Here is a 13099-nt window from a genome sequence, read left to right on the forward strand (position 1 = left end):
TGAAGAAGTGGTTGGTGATTATTATTTTCAAAGAGTAGAAAAAAAATGAAGTAAAGTTGTAAAAAATATGGAAAATGTTTTATTTATTAGTAAAATGTTTTTCTCAAATTTTTCATATATTATATTTTAATAAATAAATATTTTAATTCATATCCACAAACAAACCGAGCCTAACAGTCTCGTTGAATTGGACCTTAGGGACCAAATTGTATTTGGACCTTCACCATCAGATTAAGCTATAACGTAATCGGACAGTGTTAAAATTAGCCTATTAAATATTATTTAACTGATTTTTTTTTCCTTTTAATAATTAATCGTATTTCTAGAAATAAACATGTGTTTCCCTTTGAGACAGGAAAGAAAGAACCATGGAGAGAGAAGAAGAATGCTTTTGAAAGAGAAACCACCATTTTTCATTGTTGATATGATTATTTTAGGCATATTTTTTTTTATGGAAGACATGGCTATTTCTTGAATTGTTCATACTCAGATCAATTTTCGTTATTACACTTATCTCAAATAAATTAATATTGAGAAATTCCATTGCTTTTGGAAAAAAAGCTCACAGAAATTCCATTGAGGATTTAGATGTTTTTTCCATTGAAATTACATTGTTTTTTCTGAAAATAATTTCTCGAGCAGGACTGGTATTTTTAGAAAATGTCTTGAAATTCTAGAGAGGTTTTCGAGAGAAACCAGAGACATAAGTGAGATTCGCTGGTTCGGAACAAGACTGCCATCCAAGCTATAAAAATGGTGGTTTCTCTCTCTCTCTCCATCGTTCTTTCTTTCTGTACTAGGGAAACATATCCTTATTTTTAGGAATACTTGATTAAATTAATTATTAAAAAGAAAAAAATCAGTTAAATAATATTTAATTAGCTAATTTTAACACTATCCGATTACGTTATAGCTTAATCCGATGGTGAAGGTTCAAATACAATTTGGTCCCTAGGGTCCAATTGAACGGCAGTCCCGAGCCTAAATGTATTGATTTTTGGTTATATATTTTTTCTATATAAAAAAATGTGTGCATTTGGTTACCGTTTGATGAGAGAATGATACACGCGTCATAATCTTTAAAAATTCGACAGTCAAACTCCTAGGCATAGAAACACGCTAACATCACCCTATCCTTAAAAGGAAGAATAAAATTGAAAATTATAGACTCACGTTTAAGACTGGAAGTCAATAGCTATTTAGAATACAAGGAAAAAAAGAAAAAGAGCAAGTACAGCGAAGACAAATATTATTTTATTTATTTTTTACCCATAGAAGACGAGAAAGGGAAGAGCTGAGCAGAGACGGAGTAGTAGAAAGGTAAAGATAAAATCTTCCATTGGACTCAAGATCCAGAGAAGATACACTGCATATATTTTATACTTTAATCAAGTTTTCTTCATAGATTTTCGATTCAGAATCTTATTTGAAGAGTCAACCCTTCTTTTATCACCGGAAACTGTACAGGGAACAAGATTTGGTTTTCGGGGGATATTAATTTCTGATTTTAAGATTATCGATTTCTCAAAGTTTTCCTTTCAATTGCTGGAGGGGCTGGGACTCATGAAGGTAAAAAATCCAAACCGGCAGCTGGGGTTTTGACGGGAATCGGAAGGTTGGGAGCTCTGTGATGAGAAATGGGGGAGAATGCAATTGGAAATGCGGCAGCCATGCATACAGCGATGAACTCAGTTCAGGCTCTAGGAAGAGGATTTGATGTCAACTTCGATACAAGGTTGCTGTACTGTAAAGGAATTGGGGGGTCTAGATTGGTCCAGATTGATGAGGAACATATTAGGAATCTATACTTATACGATGATGTTGAATTGCCCAATATTTCCCGAGACATTAACAAGTCTCTGGAATCTCAGGGTCGCCAGAGTTCTGGCGTCAAAAGTTTCCATGAGGTATGATATGCTAATTATGCTGTGTCTCTTTGTTTCTTTTATAATTTATGCTATGTGCTTTGGAGATTGGAGATTGGTGGTTGAATTATTGTGTTAGCTGATACAGGATAGCTTAATGAAGTTGGGGCTGAAGGTTTTTGAATTGGGTTTTAGTGGGAGTGAGTGAGGGCACCTTGCCTAGAATTTTTAATGTTTAGATTTTTTTTGACCTGTCAGGTTGGACACATATATCATGTAAATAGATGAAAGAGCTCCTTCGCCTTAAAATGGAAACTTGAACTTGAGCCTGGTAAAAAGCATGATTTTCTAATTTTGGCAATGCAACCCAGGATTAGAAATGATACCAGTAGGCTAGGTTTTGTCTCTATTTGTTGCTATCACCATTCTCCATCACTGTTTATTTGGGATACCTTGTAAATGGAAAATAGAACTTCTCTTTTAACATTTTATAGCAATTTGTTTCTCCTGGGTGATTATATGTGTCTGCACCTTCTCATGTCATCATTTCTTCATGTTAATTATTATTCTCTGCAAATCTTTGTTCCTAAGCTTCTATTTTTCGCCTTAACTCTTACCAAATGGGGTAGTGATGAGGGAAGCTATTTTCTCTTGGTTCTTACTATATTGATACCATAAACACAATCACTTTTATAGATTAAAATATATATATGTATACAATAATAATAATAATTTGTAATATGCTTGTTGCCGTGGGTTTCATTGATATGTTTACGATTGGTGCTTCAACGTAAATTGTGGACCTTTAGAGTTATTCTAATTTACCCTTTCTATGGATCACTTTAGATGATGGAATACTTCAACCAGAAGGCTGATATATCTGGGAATTTTCCAATTGGTAGCTTCAATTCTGCATTTAGCTTCACTGGTACAAAGCATATTGATGCGGGAGCTACAAAAACCCTCGCTATGGATGGGTTTTATATTCCACTTGCCAAGGTTCAACTAATGAGATCCCCATTAGTGTTGCAGGAAAATGTTAAACGGGCTGTCCCAACTTGTTGGGACCCTTCATCATTGGCAAGGTATGAATGCTTATAATTTGTGGGAAAATGGTTGCATGGCTTCAAACTGTTGTTGATTATGACTTATTTGTTTTGGCAGTTTTATCGAAAATTTTGGAACTCATGTTATCACTTCTGTAACCGTTGGTGGTAAGGATATGATATATGTTAAACAACATCTGTCATCCCCTTTGCCTACCATGGATGTTAAAAGCTATGTTCAGGATATTGGGAATCAGAGGTTCTCTGATGCAGAGAGTCATACAAGTTCAGGTCCTATGAAATTCAAGGATAAGGCTAGTTCCAGAATTCTTTTGATTTATGACCATTAACTTTATGATCTGTTGGCTTATTTTAAGTCATTCTTAAATTATGCAGGCTGGCGATTCTGGGATCTTTAACAGCCAAGGGATATATCCACAACCCACAAATACTCCATATCTTACTGGAAAAGAAGTATGCCACTGTCATTAAATTTGTCTATGTAGAATTGCTGTTTCCCTTTTTCGGTGACACATTTTATCAGTAGAAAATTTTCAGTTTTGTCATTATTATATCAGCCTATATGTTAGCTAGTGTCAAAGTTATACAGAAAAATGCGTGTCAAGTGCTATGTAGAATCCTGCTTCTCCATTTGAACATCTTCTGATTACCATGGTTGGGTTAGCTATTGAATCAGTAAATCATATGAGACGGACTGACTATGATATGAATCTGTTTCGGTCCTCGCTTTTCACTTTCATCAGTCCAATAATTCAGTTTGCATGTTTGACCACGAAGATACCTCTAACTGTTAAGAATTCCATGCATGATTTCATGGCATCGAAGGGATCCAGATGTAAGTTGCTGCCAAAGCAGATATGTGGTCTTAAATTTCAGGTTTTTATGCATCCAAGAAGGTTCTTCTTGTGACCAAAGTATTTACGTGCAGGAGTGGCAATGTCAACTTTGTTTAGACAGTTTCTTTTCATCAATCGCTTTCTAGAGTCCTAGATCTATTCTGTTGAATCAACATGATGCCATAAGTATATGAATTCTTGATGTTTCTAATTTATGCAGGATGTAACAGTTATTTTTCGGAGGAGAGGAGGAGATGATTTGGAACAAAATCATACCCGCTGGGCCAGAACAGTAAAATCCTCTCCTGATGTCATTGAGATGACTTTTGTTCCGATCATAGATCTCCTTGGTGGGATACCTGGAAAGGAGCATCTGACGCGCGCTATTGGTCTATATCTTGAATGTAAGAATCAGAAGATTGCTGCTTAGTTTCTAATATGCTGTGCTGTATGAGTATTTTTTTTTTTTTTTTTGTGAAAAGTGTATGAGTATTGTTAAGAGCACTCTTCTTGATTGTGACATCATTTTTTTTTACAATTGTGCCCAGACAAGCCTAAGATTGAAGAGTTGAGATATTTTCTGGAGTTTCAGATTCCTCGATTATGGGCTCCTTTCCAAGAAAATTTTCCTGGTCACCAGAGAAAGGAACCTGTTTGCCCATCTTTGCAATTCAGCATGATGGGACCAAAGCTTTTTGTAAGCCAGGAGCAGGTACACATTCTTTCATGGCCTTTCTTCATGAGATTCAGAGCTCAAATTATTTTATTCTATGAGCATCTTGTATTTCACGAAAATTTGGAGCTGTATAATTCTTACAAATAGCTTGGAATGTTGGCATAAATATATATCTTTGGATAAATGTAAAAATTCAACCCCAAATTTTGCGTGTTTGGACAAATAGACCTAAATTATCTTTTCTGGTCGAATCCTACATTGAACTGGGCACACTTGGCCAAATTCCACTACCAACATAGTGCACATTTTCAATTTTCACTCCAAACGTGGATATATAGCCCCTCAGTTCGCGCGGATAAAGAAACAATTTGGCCATGATCAATTTGCTTCAAAATGAACTTTGGTTACCATTTTAGTCAGAACTTGGTATTTTTTGTCAAATTAGCCAAAAAATAGAAAATGACACAAGTCATCATGATTCATGTTTCTTTTTCCTTTTTTTACTTGTCAATTTTCTAATGGCCACGCATGTCAAAAATTCGGAGTAATTTGACCAAAAAGGATGGAAGGATCAAATTTATACACATGTTCATTTTGGGGCAAATCGACTTTTCAGGCCACATTGAAGAGCCAATTTGACCCCTGTCTTTCACGTGTGTATCACATTTTTTTTTTCTGTTAAGATATTAACATTAAATCTCTTAGCAAAACAAGAACATATCTTCTTATCCAGTAACATACAAACAACAACAACAACAAAGCCTTAGTCCCGAAATGATTCGGGGTCGGCTAACATGAACCATCATATAAAACCGTGAAATCAAGTCGAGTCAGCAACACAAATTCGCTCCCTCCACTCCGTCCTATCCACTACCATATTTTCCTCAATTCCCAGTAAACTCATATCACTCTCGATCACCCTCCTCCAAGTTTGCTTAGGTCTTCCCCTACCCCTCACCACTACATCCCTTTGCCACTCTTCGGTTCTCCTAACCGGCGCATCAAGCGCTCTACGTCTCACATGGCCAAACCACCTTAGTCGGTTTTCTCTCATTTTATTCTCAATAGATGTGACTCCTACTTTTGTCCTAATTATTTCGTTACTCACCCGATCCTTTCTCGTATGACCACACATCCATCTCAACATACGCATCTCCGCCACCGTCATCTTATGGATGTGGCAATGTTTCACTGCCAACACTCCGTACCATATAACCTATGAAGCACGGACTCGGGTGCGGACTCGGGTGCGGACACGGGTGCGGACACAGCAAACGACATTTTTAGAAAATACGAGACACGGGTGCGGCGGGACACGGCAAATTTATATAATTAATTATATATATTAGATATAAAAATATATAAAAAAACTTGCTAATTATACATATATTAGATATAAAAATATATTTGTACTGCTTGGCTGAAGAAAAAACCAAGTCTGAAATTAGAGGAGGGAGATAAGACTGGTTAGTCATGGAGCAAGGGAGATGAAGACTGAACAAGGGAGATGAAGAATGGATCGCGAATCGTGAAAGGCAGGAGATGAAGAATGAACAAGGAAGAATCGTGAAAGGCAGGAGATGAAGAAATGAATCGCGAGTCCCAGGAGATGAAGAAATGAATCGCGAATGCAAATCGCAGGAGAGGAATGAATCGCAAATCACAGGAGAAATAGAGAGAGAAAGAAAATCTTGCAGAGATTCTTCAAAGAAATTGCAGATGAAGAATGGCGAAAGAAATTGCAGGAGATTTGTGAATCGCAGGAACCCTAATTTTTACCTATTTTCACCTTAGCCGAGTCCCATCCGTGTCCCGCCGAGTCCCATCCGTGTCACTGCCGAGTCCCATCCGAGTCCCATCTTCCGGCCGTGTCACTGCCGAGTCCCGCCGAGTCGCCGCCGAGTCCGGCGAGTCCGACACGGCCACGGCGACCCTGGGGAAGAGTCCGTGCTTCATAGCATATAACAATGCTGGTCTAATTGCCGTCCGGTAGAATTTCCCCTTCAATCTATTAGGCATGCCGGGGTCACAAAGGAAACCCGTAGCACTCTTCCACTTCGACCAACTGACTTTAATCCTATGAGCAACATCTCTATCTATTTCTCCATCCGTTTGGATAATAGATCCTAAATACCGGAAGCAATCCGAGGCCTGAACAACTCTCCCATCTAGGGTGATTGTCCCTGCCTCCCTACTCCTATGGCCGCTAAACTTACACTCCAAATATTCCGTCTTGCTTCGGCTCAACTTAAAGCCTCTAGATTCTAGAGTTTGTCTCCATAGTTCCAACTTCCTCTCCACTCCTTCTTTCGTCTCATCAACCAACACAATATCATCTGCAAACAGCATGCACCATGGTATACCATCTTGAAGTGAACTTGTTAGTTCATCCATAACGATGGCAAAAAGAAATGGGCTTAGTGCGGAGCCTTGATGCACTCCAATCGTAATAGGGAACTCTTCAGTCTTCCCAACACTAGTACATACACTCGTGCATGCTCCCTCATACATGTCCTTTATGATGTCAATATATTTCCGCGAAATGCCTTTCCTTATCAAGGCCCACCAAAGTACTTCCCTTGGTACCTTATCATATGCTTTCTCCAAGTCAATGAAAACCATATGCAAGTCTTTCTTCTTATTTCGATAGTGCTCCATTAATTGTCTCATTAGATGGATGGCTTCCATAGTTGATCTTTCCGGCATAAAGCCAAACTGGTTTTCCGAGATCTTCACCGTCCTCCTTAGCCTTTGTTCGATCACTCGCTCCCAAAGTTTCATAGTGTGACTCATTAATTTGATTCCCCGATAGTTGGCACAATCTTGGACATCGCCTTTGTTCTTATACAAAGGGATTAAGATACTTTTCCTCCATTCTGATGACATCTTATTGCTTCTCCAAATTTTGTTGAAGAACGTCGTCAACCATTCGATTCCTCTTTCTCCCAAACATCTCCAAATCTCAATAGGGATGCCATCAGGTCCTACTGCTTTCTTCAACTTCATCTTACTTAATGCCATTTTGACTTCACCTTTTTGAATTCTCCGCAGGCATTCATGATTTATCATATCGTGATGGATACTTATATCTCCCACATCTTGTCTGTGATCTCCATTAAATAAGTCATCAAAATAGGACCTCCATCGTTCCTTGATATCCTTATCTCCAACTAGGACTTGCTGGTCCACATCCTTCACACATTTAACTTTTCCGAGATCTCGCGTCTTTCTATCTCTCATCCGAGTAATTCTATATATGTCTCTTTCCCCTTCTTTCGTATCCAATCTGGTATACAGATCCCGATTCATCTTTGCTCTAGCATCTCGTATGACCTTCTTCACTCCCCTTTTAGCCTCTTTGTATTTTTCGTAGTTCTCGTCACTCCTACATTTCCCCAATATTTTATAAGATTCTCGCTTACTCTTTACTGCTTGTCGTACTTCTTCTGTCCACCAAGATGTGTCCTTACCCGGTGGCATGCTACCTTTAGATTCCCCTAGAACTTCCTTCGCTACTTCCCTTATACTATGCTCCATCTTAGTCCATGTCGAATCTATATCTAAATCCATATTACAAGTCCAAACATCTTTTTTGGTCATCTCATCCACAAATTTTTGTTGATTATCTCCTTGCAATTTCCACCACTTAATCTTAGTCTAATTAACACAAAATTGATTAATTCTTTCTCCAATTCAAACATTTCTAATTTACTTATTTGTTGAATTAATAGTTTGATTTTTTAAATTTAATTTTGTTGTTTTGTGAGGAGGTGTATTCTTTCATTTCTAGAGAGTTGAAAAAACATAAAGATGTTTTTTTATTCACCTTATTTTTTCAATTTTTGATTGTTTTCATTCCCTATCTATTTCATTTTTTAATTGAAATTTTTTTTGTGGTATTCGAATCTGATTCGACTTAACGATTCTATTCAATTCGCAGAATAAAAAAAACTAGGTTGTATAAACAAAATTTCTGTATAATGTATAAACAGAAGTTCTTTTGATTATTCAGGCGCACCAACTAGTTATAGTTACGAAATTACATTGATAGCCTCTACTAGGCTATGTTGCACGGAAACGGAAATGAAAGTGGAAACGGACACCGGGAAACGATATTTCTAAAAAACATAAGAAAGGGAAACGTGGGGGAAATGTGTAAATATTAAAAATCTAGGGGTATATTTATAAATATTAAAAATATATGAATATAATAATATATTTAATAAAACAAGAACGAAGAACAAAATGAAGAAATCGAGATTCAAGAGACATGAATTATAGGAGAAAGAAATATAGGAAGTTTTTTAAATTGAGGGATACAAGGAAGGAATTATAAGTCAAACAGGAAGTTTCAATTTTCCTAATCTTAGATTGAATAAGAATTGCAAAATAGAAAGTTTGAATTTGTTGAATTTTAGTCGAAATAAGCAGAGGAAATCGTTTGAAAACTGAGGCATGTGTTTCATATTTTGGGTAGTTACAGAAACATTCCGAATCAGTTTCTGAGAGTTTTCGTTTCCCACATCTACTGGAAACGCTGAAACGCGTTTCATGATGAGTTTCCGTACATCGTAGGATATAGGCTATTTGATTAATGAACTCTTCTGATACTGATAACTAAGAAGGATCTTAGATCCGAGAAAAAGTGCTACACTGGAAATCAAAGAAAATACAAGATAGAATTGAGCTTGAGATGAACTGAACCCCACTGCATCAAAGGATTCCCTCTCTACCCAAACTGAGCAGAGCCGAACTCAATAGGAGTACACTGAATTATGCCTACTTCTCCCCACCCCGTTCTCTCCTTAAAATACCCTATTGTATAACCTGAATTACTCTTATAGCAGAGTACAACTCAACAACCCCTATAGAATAACTAATTTCCCAAACCTCTTGTTGATCTCTCACACTCTTCACCATTCCTTTCTTCTAGAATACCCCTGCCAATTATGTGGCTCGTTCATAATTTGATCTAGCAATAGGTCTTTCTCTATCAGTAGTTGGTGTTGATTTTTACGTGCTTGAATTATGGAAGATGTGATACACACAAGTCAAAGGGGCTATCCCTCCAAGCATGACAAGTTTGTGGTGGAATTTGGCTGGAAAAGATGATTTGGGTCTATTTGTCCAAACATGCCAAGTTTAGGAAGTTTAGGGTTATTTTATACTTTTATCCACTTCTTTAACATTGAATGCGTGGAAGTTCATGATATATAATAATGATTAAGTAGTATGACATTCAGAAAATAGAAGAAAAAAATCAAAGTTCAAGGGGAAGAAATTTCTATCTTATCTGCATCAGTAGAAGAAAAGCGAAAAAGAAAACCTGTTGTTCTGGTTATTCTTTCAACTGATTGAGCTTCTCTCTTGTATATCTGGTATTATAAAATTGAATCTTCCCCAAGTAGAATGGCTAGGTTTCCTGGTCTTCCTGCATAGCTACTTAGCTCGCGGCCTTACTCTTAGAGTGAGTGATTGCATCTCTATCTTCCTTCACTATCCACTTAGAAACAAAATTTACTTTTACTGCTAGAAGCAAAAATTGAAAAACCAAGCAGCATCACTTTGTACCATTCTTATCAATCTTGAGCAGTTCAACATTTTTATAAGTGTGGAGCTTGTTTGGTGACCATCAATGAATATAAGGCTTGAGGAATTTTTATGAAGGCTGAATGGCTAATGGGTTGCTGATTCTGTATCATTTAGTGATAGTTTAATGGTCTAAGGTTAAAATTATGCCATTTAATCAGATTTATACTGAAATTTAGGTGTTTTACTAGTTCCTAACCAGTTTCTTTGTGTAACAATTAAAAGTTTAAATGCTTGGGACAAAATAATTCTAAGACATTTTGATGTCAAATTAGAATGTTCTCTAAAGAAAGAATCCTGTTACAAGTATTTGTATTATAAATTAAAAACTGAGGCAGACCAAGTTAAACTGGTAAATCTCATAACAAAAAAACTAATTTTGATTTTGCCATATTGCTTGTTGCAGATATCAGTTGGACGCAAGCCTGTAACAGGCATGCGATTATCTTTGGAAGGAGTGAAGCAAAATCGACTTAGCATTCATATTCAACACTTGACATATCTTCCAAAAATTCTTCTTCCATATTGGGATAGCCATGTTCCCATTGGTGCCCCCAAGTGGCAGGGACCTGAGGAGCAGGATAGTCGATGGTTTGAGCCGATAAAATGGAAGAATTTCTCCCATGTAAGCACTGCACCAATCGAGAACCACCCTGATAGCTTTATAGGTGATCTCTCTTGTGTCTACATAGTTACAGGAGCACAGCTAGGAGTGTGGGATTTTGGGTCTAGAAATGTTTTATACATGAAACTTCTATATTCGAGGTTACCTGGTTGCACAGTACGGAGATCTCTGTGGGATCATGCCCCAAATGAAAATTCAAGTAAAGTAGCATCTGTAAATAATAGCAATTGTGGTGACTCAAGCTCAGCGTCAGTAGAAAACACCAACACCGTGAGCAAGAAGTTGATAAAGTTCGTTGATACGTCGGAGACGAGTAAAGGGCCACAAGATCCTCCAGGTCATTGGTTGGTTACTGGAGGAAAGCTTGGTGTGGAGAAAGGTAAAATTAGTTTGAGATTGAAATACTCATTGCTGAATTATTGAGCCTAAAAATGTGATTTTTTGTGGTAATTGAATGCATATGCTATATGGAAACTATATGTAGGTTTTTTTTGGAGTAATATGAGAGACAGGGAGGGGCCAATTCTGTTTGCTTTGTTAAGCTGTGAATTTTGTAGAGAAAGTTAGTTTCTCTTTGTTTAGCAATGGAAGGATGGATGTAGGGAATGCCTCTCAATGTGATTGTTCATATATATAAAGAAGTCAGGAGTCTTTTGGGGAATCTCTCTATCTTTAACAGTAGTTTGTTTGTTTATATTACAATTCTGAATGTGCAATATCAGGTCTTCCTAAATGCCAATACCTGAAGAGTTACAAGTGAGAGACTTGGTTCGGCTTTAAGCTAATTCTTCACAGTCGCATAGTATAAACGTAATTGGTTTGTTCCATCCCAACACTTCTTTTTATGAGATTCTGGAATTACTAGGGCTTATTGCATTTTGTTTGACAAGAGAAAGATTAAATATACATCAAATAGAATTGTAAGTGTCCAAAGGGAAATGAGATCTTCCATTTCTAATGATTACGTGGTTTATCTGTAAGAAACAGAATTCGATGAAAGAATCGATATTGATCCAGTTTCGTTTTCACAAGCTATAAAAAGTGACAATTCTACTAAGTGGTTAGATGCCATGAAAGAAAAGATGAAATCAACGGATTATAACAAAGTTTGGGATCTTATTAAATTGCTAGAAGGTTGTAAACCAGTTGGGTGTAGGTGCTTTAAGACTAAACGTGACTCGAAAGGCAATATTGAACGTTACAAGGCCAGATTCGTTACCAAAGGTTTTACTCAGAAAGAGAGTATTGACTTCAACCTGTCTCTAGAAATGACTCTTTTAGAATTATTATTCTGGCATTGGTAGCTCATTATGACTTGGAGCAGGGCTGTTTTAAACTTTTTGGAGCCTCTATGTTAAATTTTCATCAAACTTTTAATATTTAATAAAATTTTGTATTAAGAAAATATAAAAAGAAATGAATGAATGAATAGTAAGGTTGTGAATTTTGAATAGTTGAATATCTAAATCACATATGCATTCAATAGAGGGAAAAAGTGTAAATAAATCTTATTACATTATATTATTATTTTTTTCAATTTAAGCTAATATCTATATTTAACTAACCACGTCTTAAATTTTGGGGCCATTCTAATTTTGAGGCCCTGTGCGTAAGGGCTCCTTGCACACCCTCATCTACCTCCCTGAATTGGAGCTCCACCAAATGAATGTGAAAACCACTTTTATAAATGAGAATTTAGATTAGGATGTTTATATGGTTCAACTAGAAGGATTTGTGGTTGAAGGAAAGGAAAATATGGTGTGTAAACTTAAGAAGTCAATATATGGACTAAAATAAGCTTCCCGATAATGGTATCTTAAATTTAATGATACCATCACATCTTTTGGATTTAAGGAAAACATCACTGATCGATGTATATATATGAAAATCAATGAGAGTAGGTTTAAAATTCTAGTTCTTTATGTTGATGATATCTTGCTTACAACTAACGAACTTTGTTTATTACATCAAACCAAAGAATTTCTCTCTAAAAGCTTTGAAATGAAAGACATGGGTGAGACATCCTATGTAATTGGAATAGAAATATTTCGTGACAAATCACAAGGGTTATTGGGATTATCTCAAAAAGCATATATTAAAAAGATCCTAGAGAGATTTAAGATAGAAAAATGTTGTACAAGTGTCGTTTCAATTCAGAAACGAGATAAATTTAGTCTCGATCAATGTTGAAAGAATGAATTGGAACCCAGTCAAATGGAAAATATTCCTTATGCATCTATTGTTGGGAGCTAGATGTATGCACAGACTTGTACCAGACCAGACATTAGTTTTGCTGTCGGAATACTAGGCAGGTATCAAAGTAACCCAAAACTAGATCATTGGAAAGCTGCAAAGAAAGTGTTGCCTCATCTTCAAGGAACAAAAGATCATATGCTCACTTATAAAAGATCTGGTCATCTTAAAGTGATTGGATATTCAGA

The 13099-nt window shown here is 36.5% G+C and overlaps 1 protein-coding gene across 2 annotated transcripts; it reads left to right on the forward strand.

The window, feature by feature from the left end:
* Window positions 1–1181: 1181 nt before the first annotated feature.
* LOC136205528 (MACPF domain-containing protein CAD1-like) lies at window positions 1182–11191 on the forward strand. Of its 2 annotated transcripts, XM_065996166.1 has the most exons (8): window positions 1182–1320; window positions 1468–1907; window positions 2712–2950; window positions 3030–3225; window positions 3308–3385; window positions 3989–4172; window positions 4317–4480; window positions 10440–11191. In XM_065996166.1, exons 2-8 carry the CDS (start codon window positions 1638–1640, stop codon window positions 11079–11081), a joined length of 1773 nt encoding a protein of 590 aa, XP_065852238.1. In that variant the 5' UTR covers window positions 1182–1320; window positions 1468–1637; the 3' UTR covers window positions 11082–11191. The 2 variants fall into 2 exon arrangements, with proteins under 2 accessions (XP_065852238.1, XP_065852237.1); XM_065996165.1 differs by having other exon boundaries at window positions 1200–1907.
* The last annotated feature ends 1908 nt before the right edge of the window (window positions 11192–13099 follow it).

Source organism: Euphorbia lathyris, chromosome 9 (assembly GCF_963576675.1).
Source record: "Euphorbia lathyris chromosome 9, ddEupLath1.1, whole genome shotgun sequence".
NCBI classification, from domain to species: domain Eukaryota; kingdom Viridiplantae; phylum Streptophyta; class Magnoliopsida; order Malpighiales; family Euphorbiaceae; genus Euphorbia; species Euphorbia lathyris.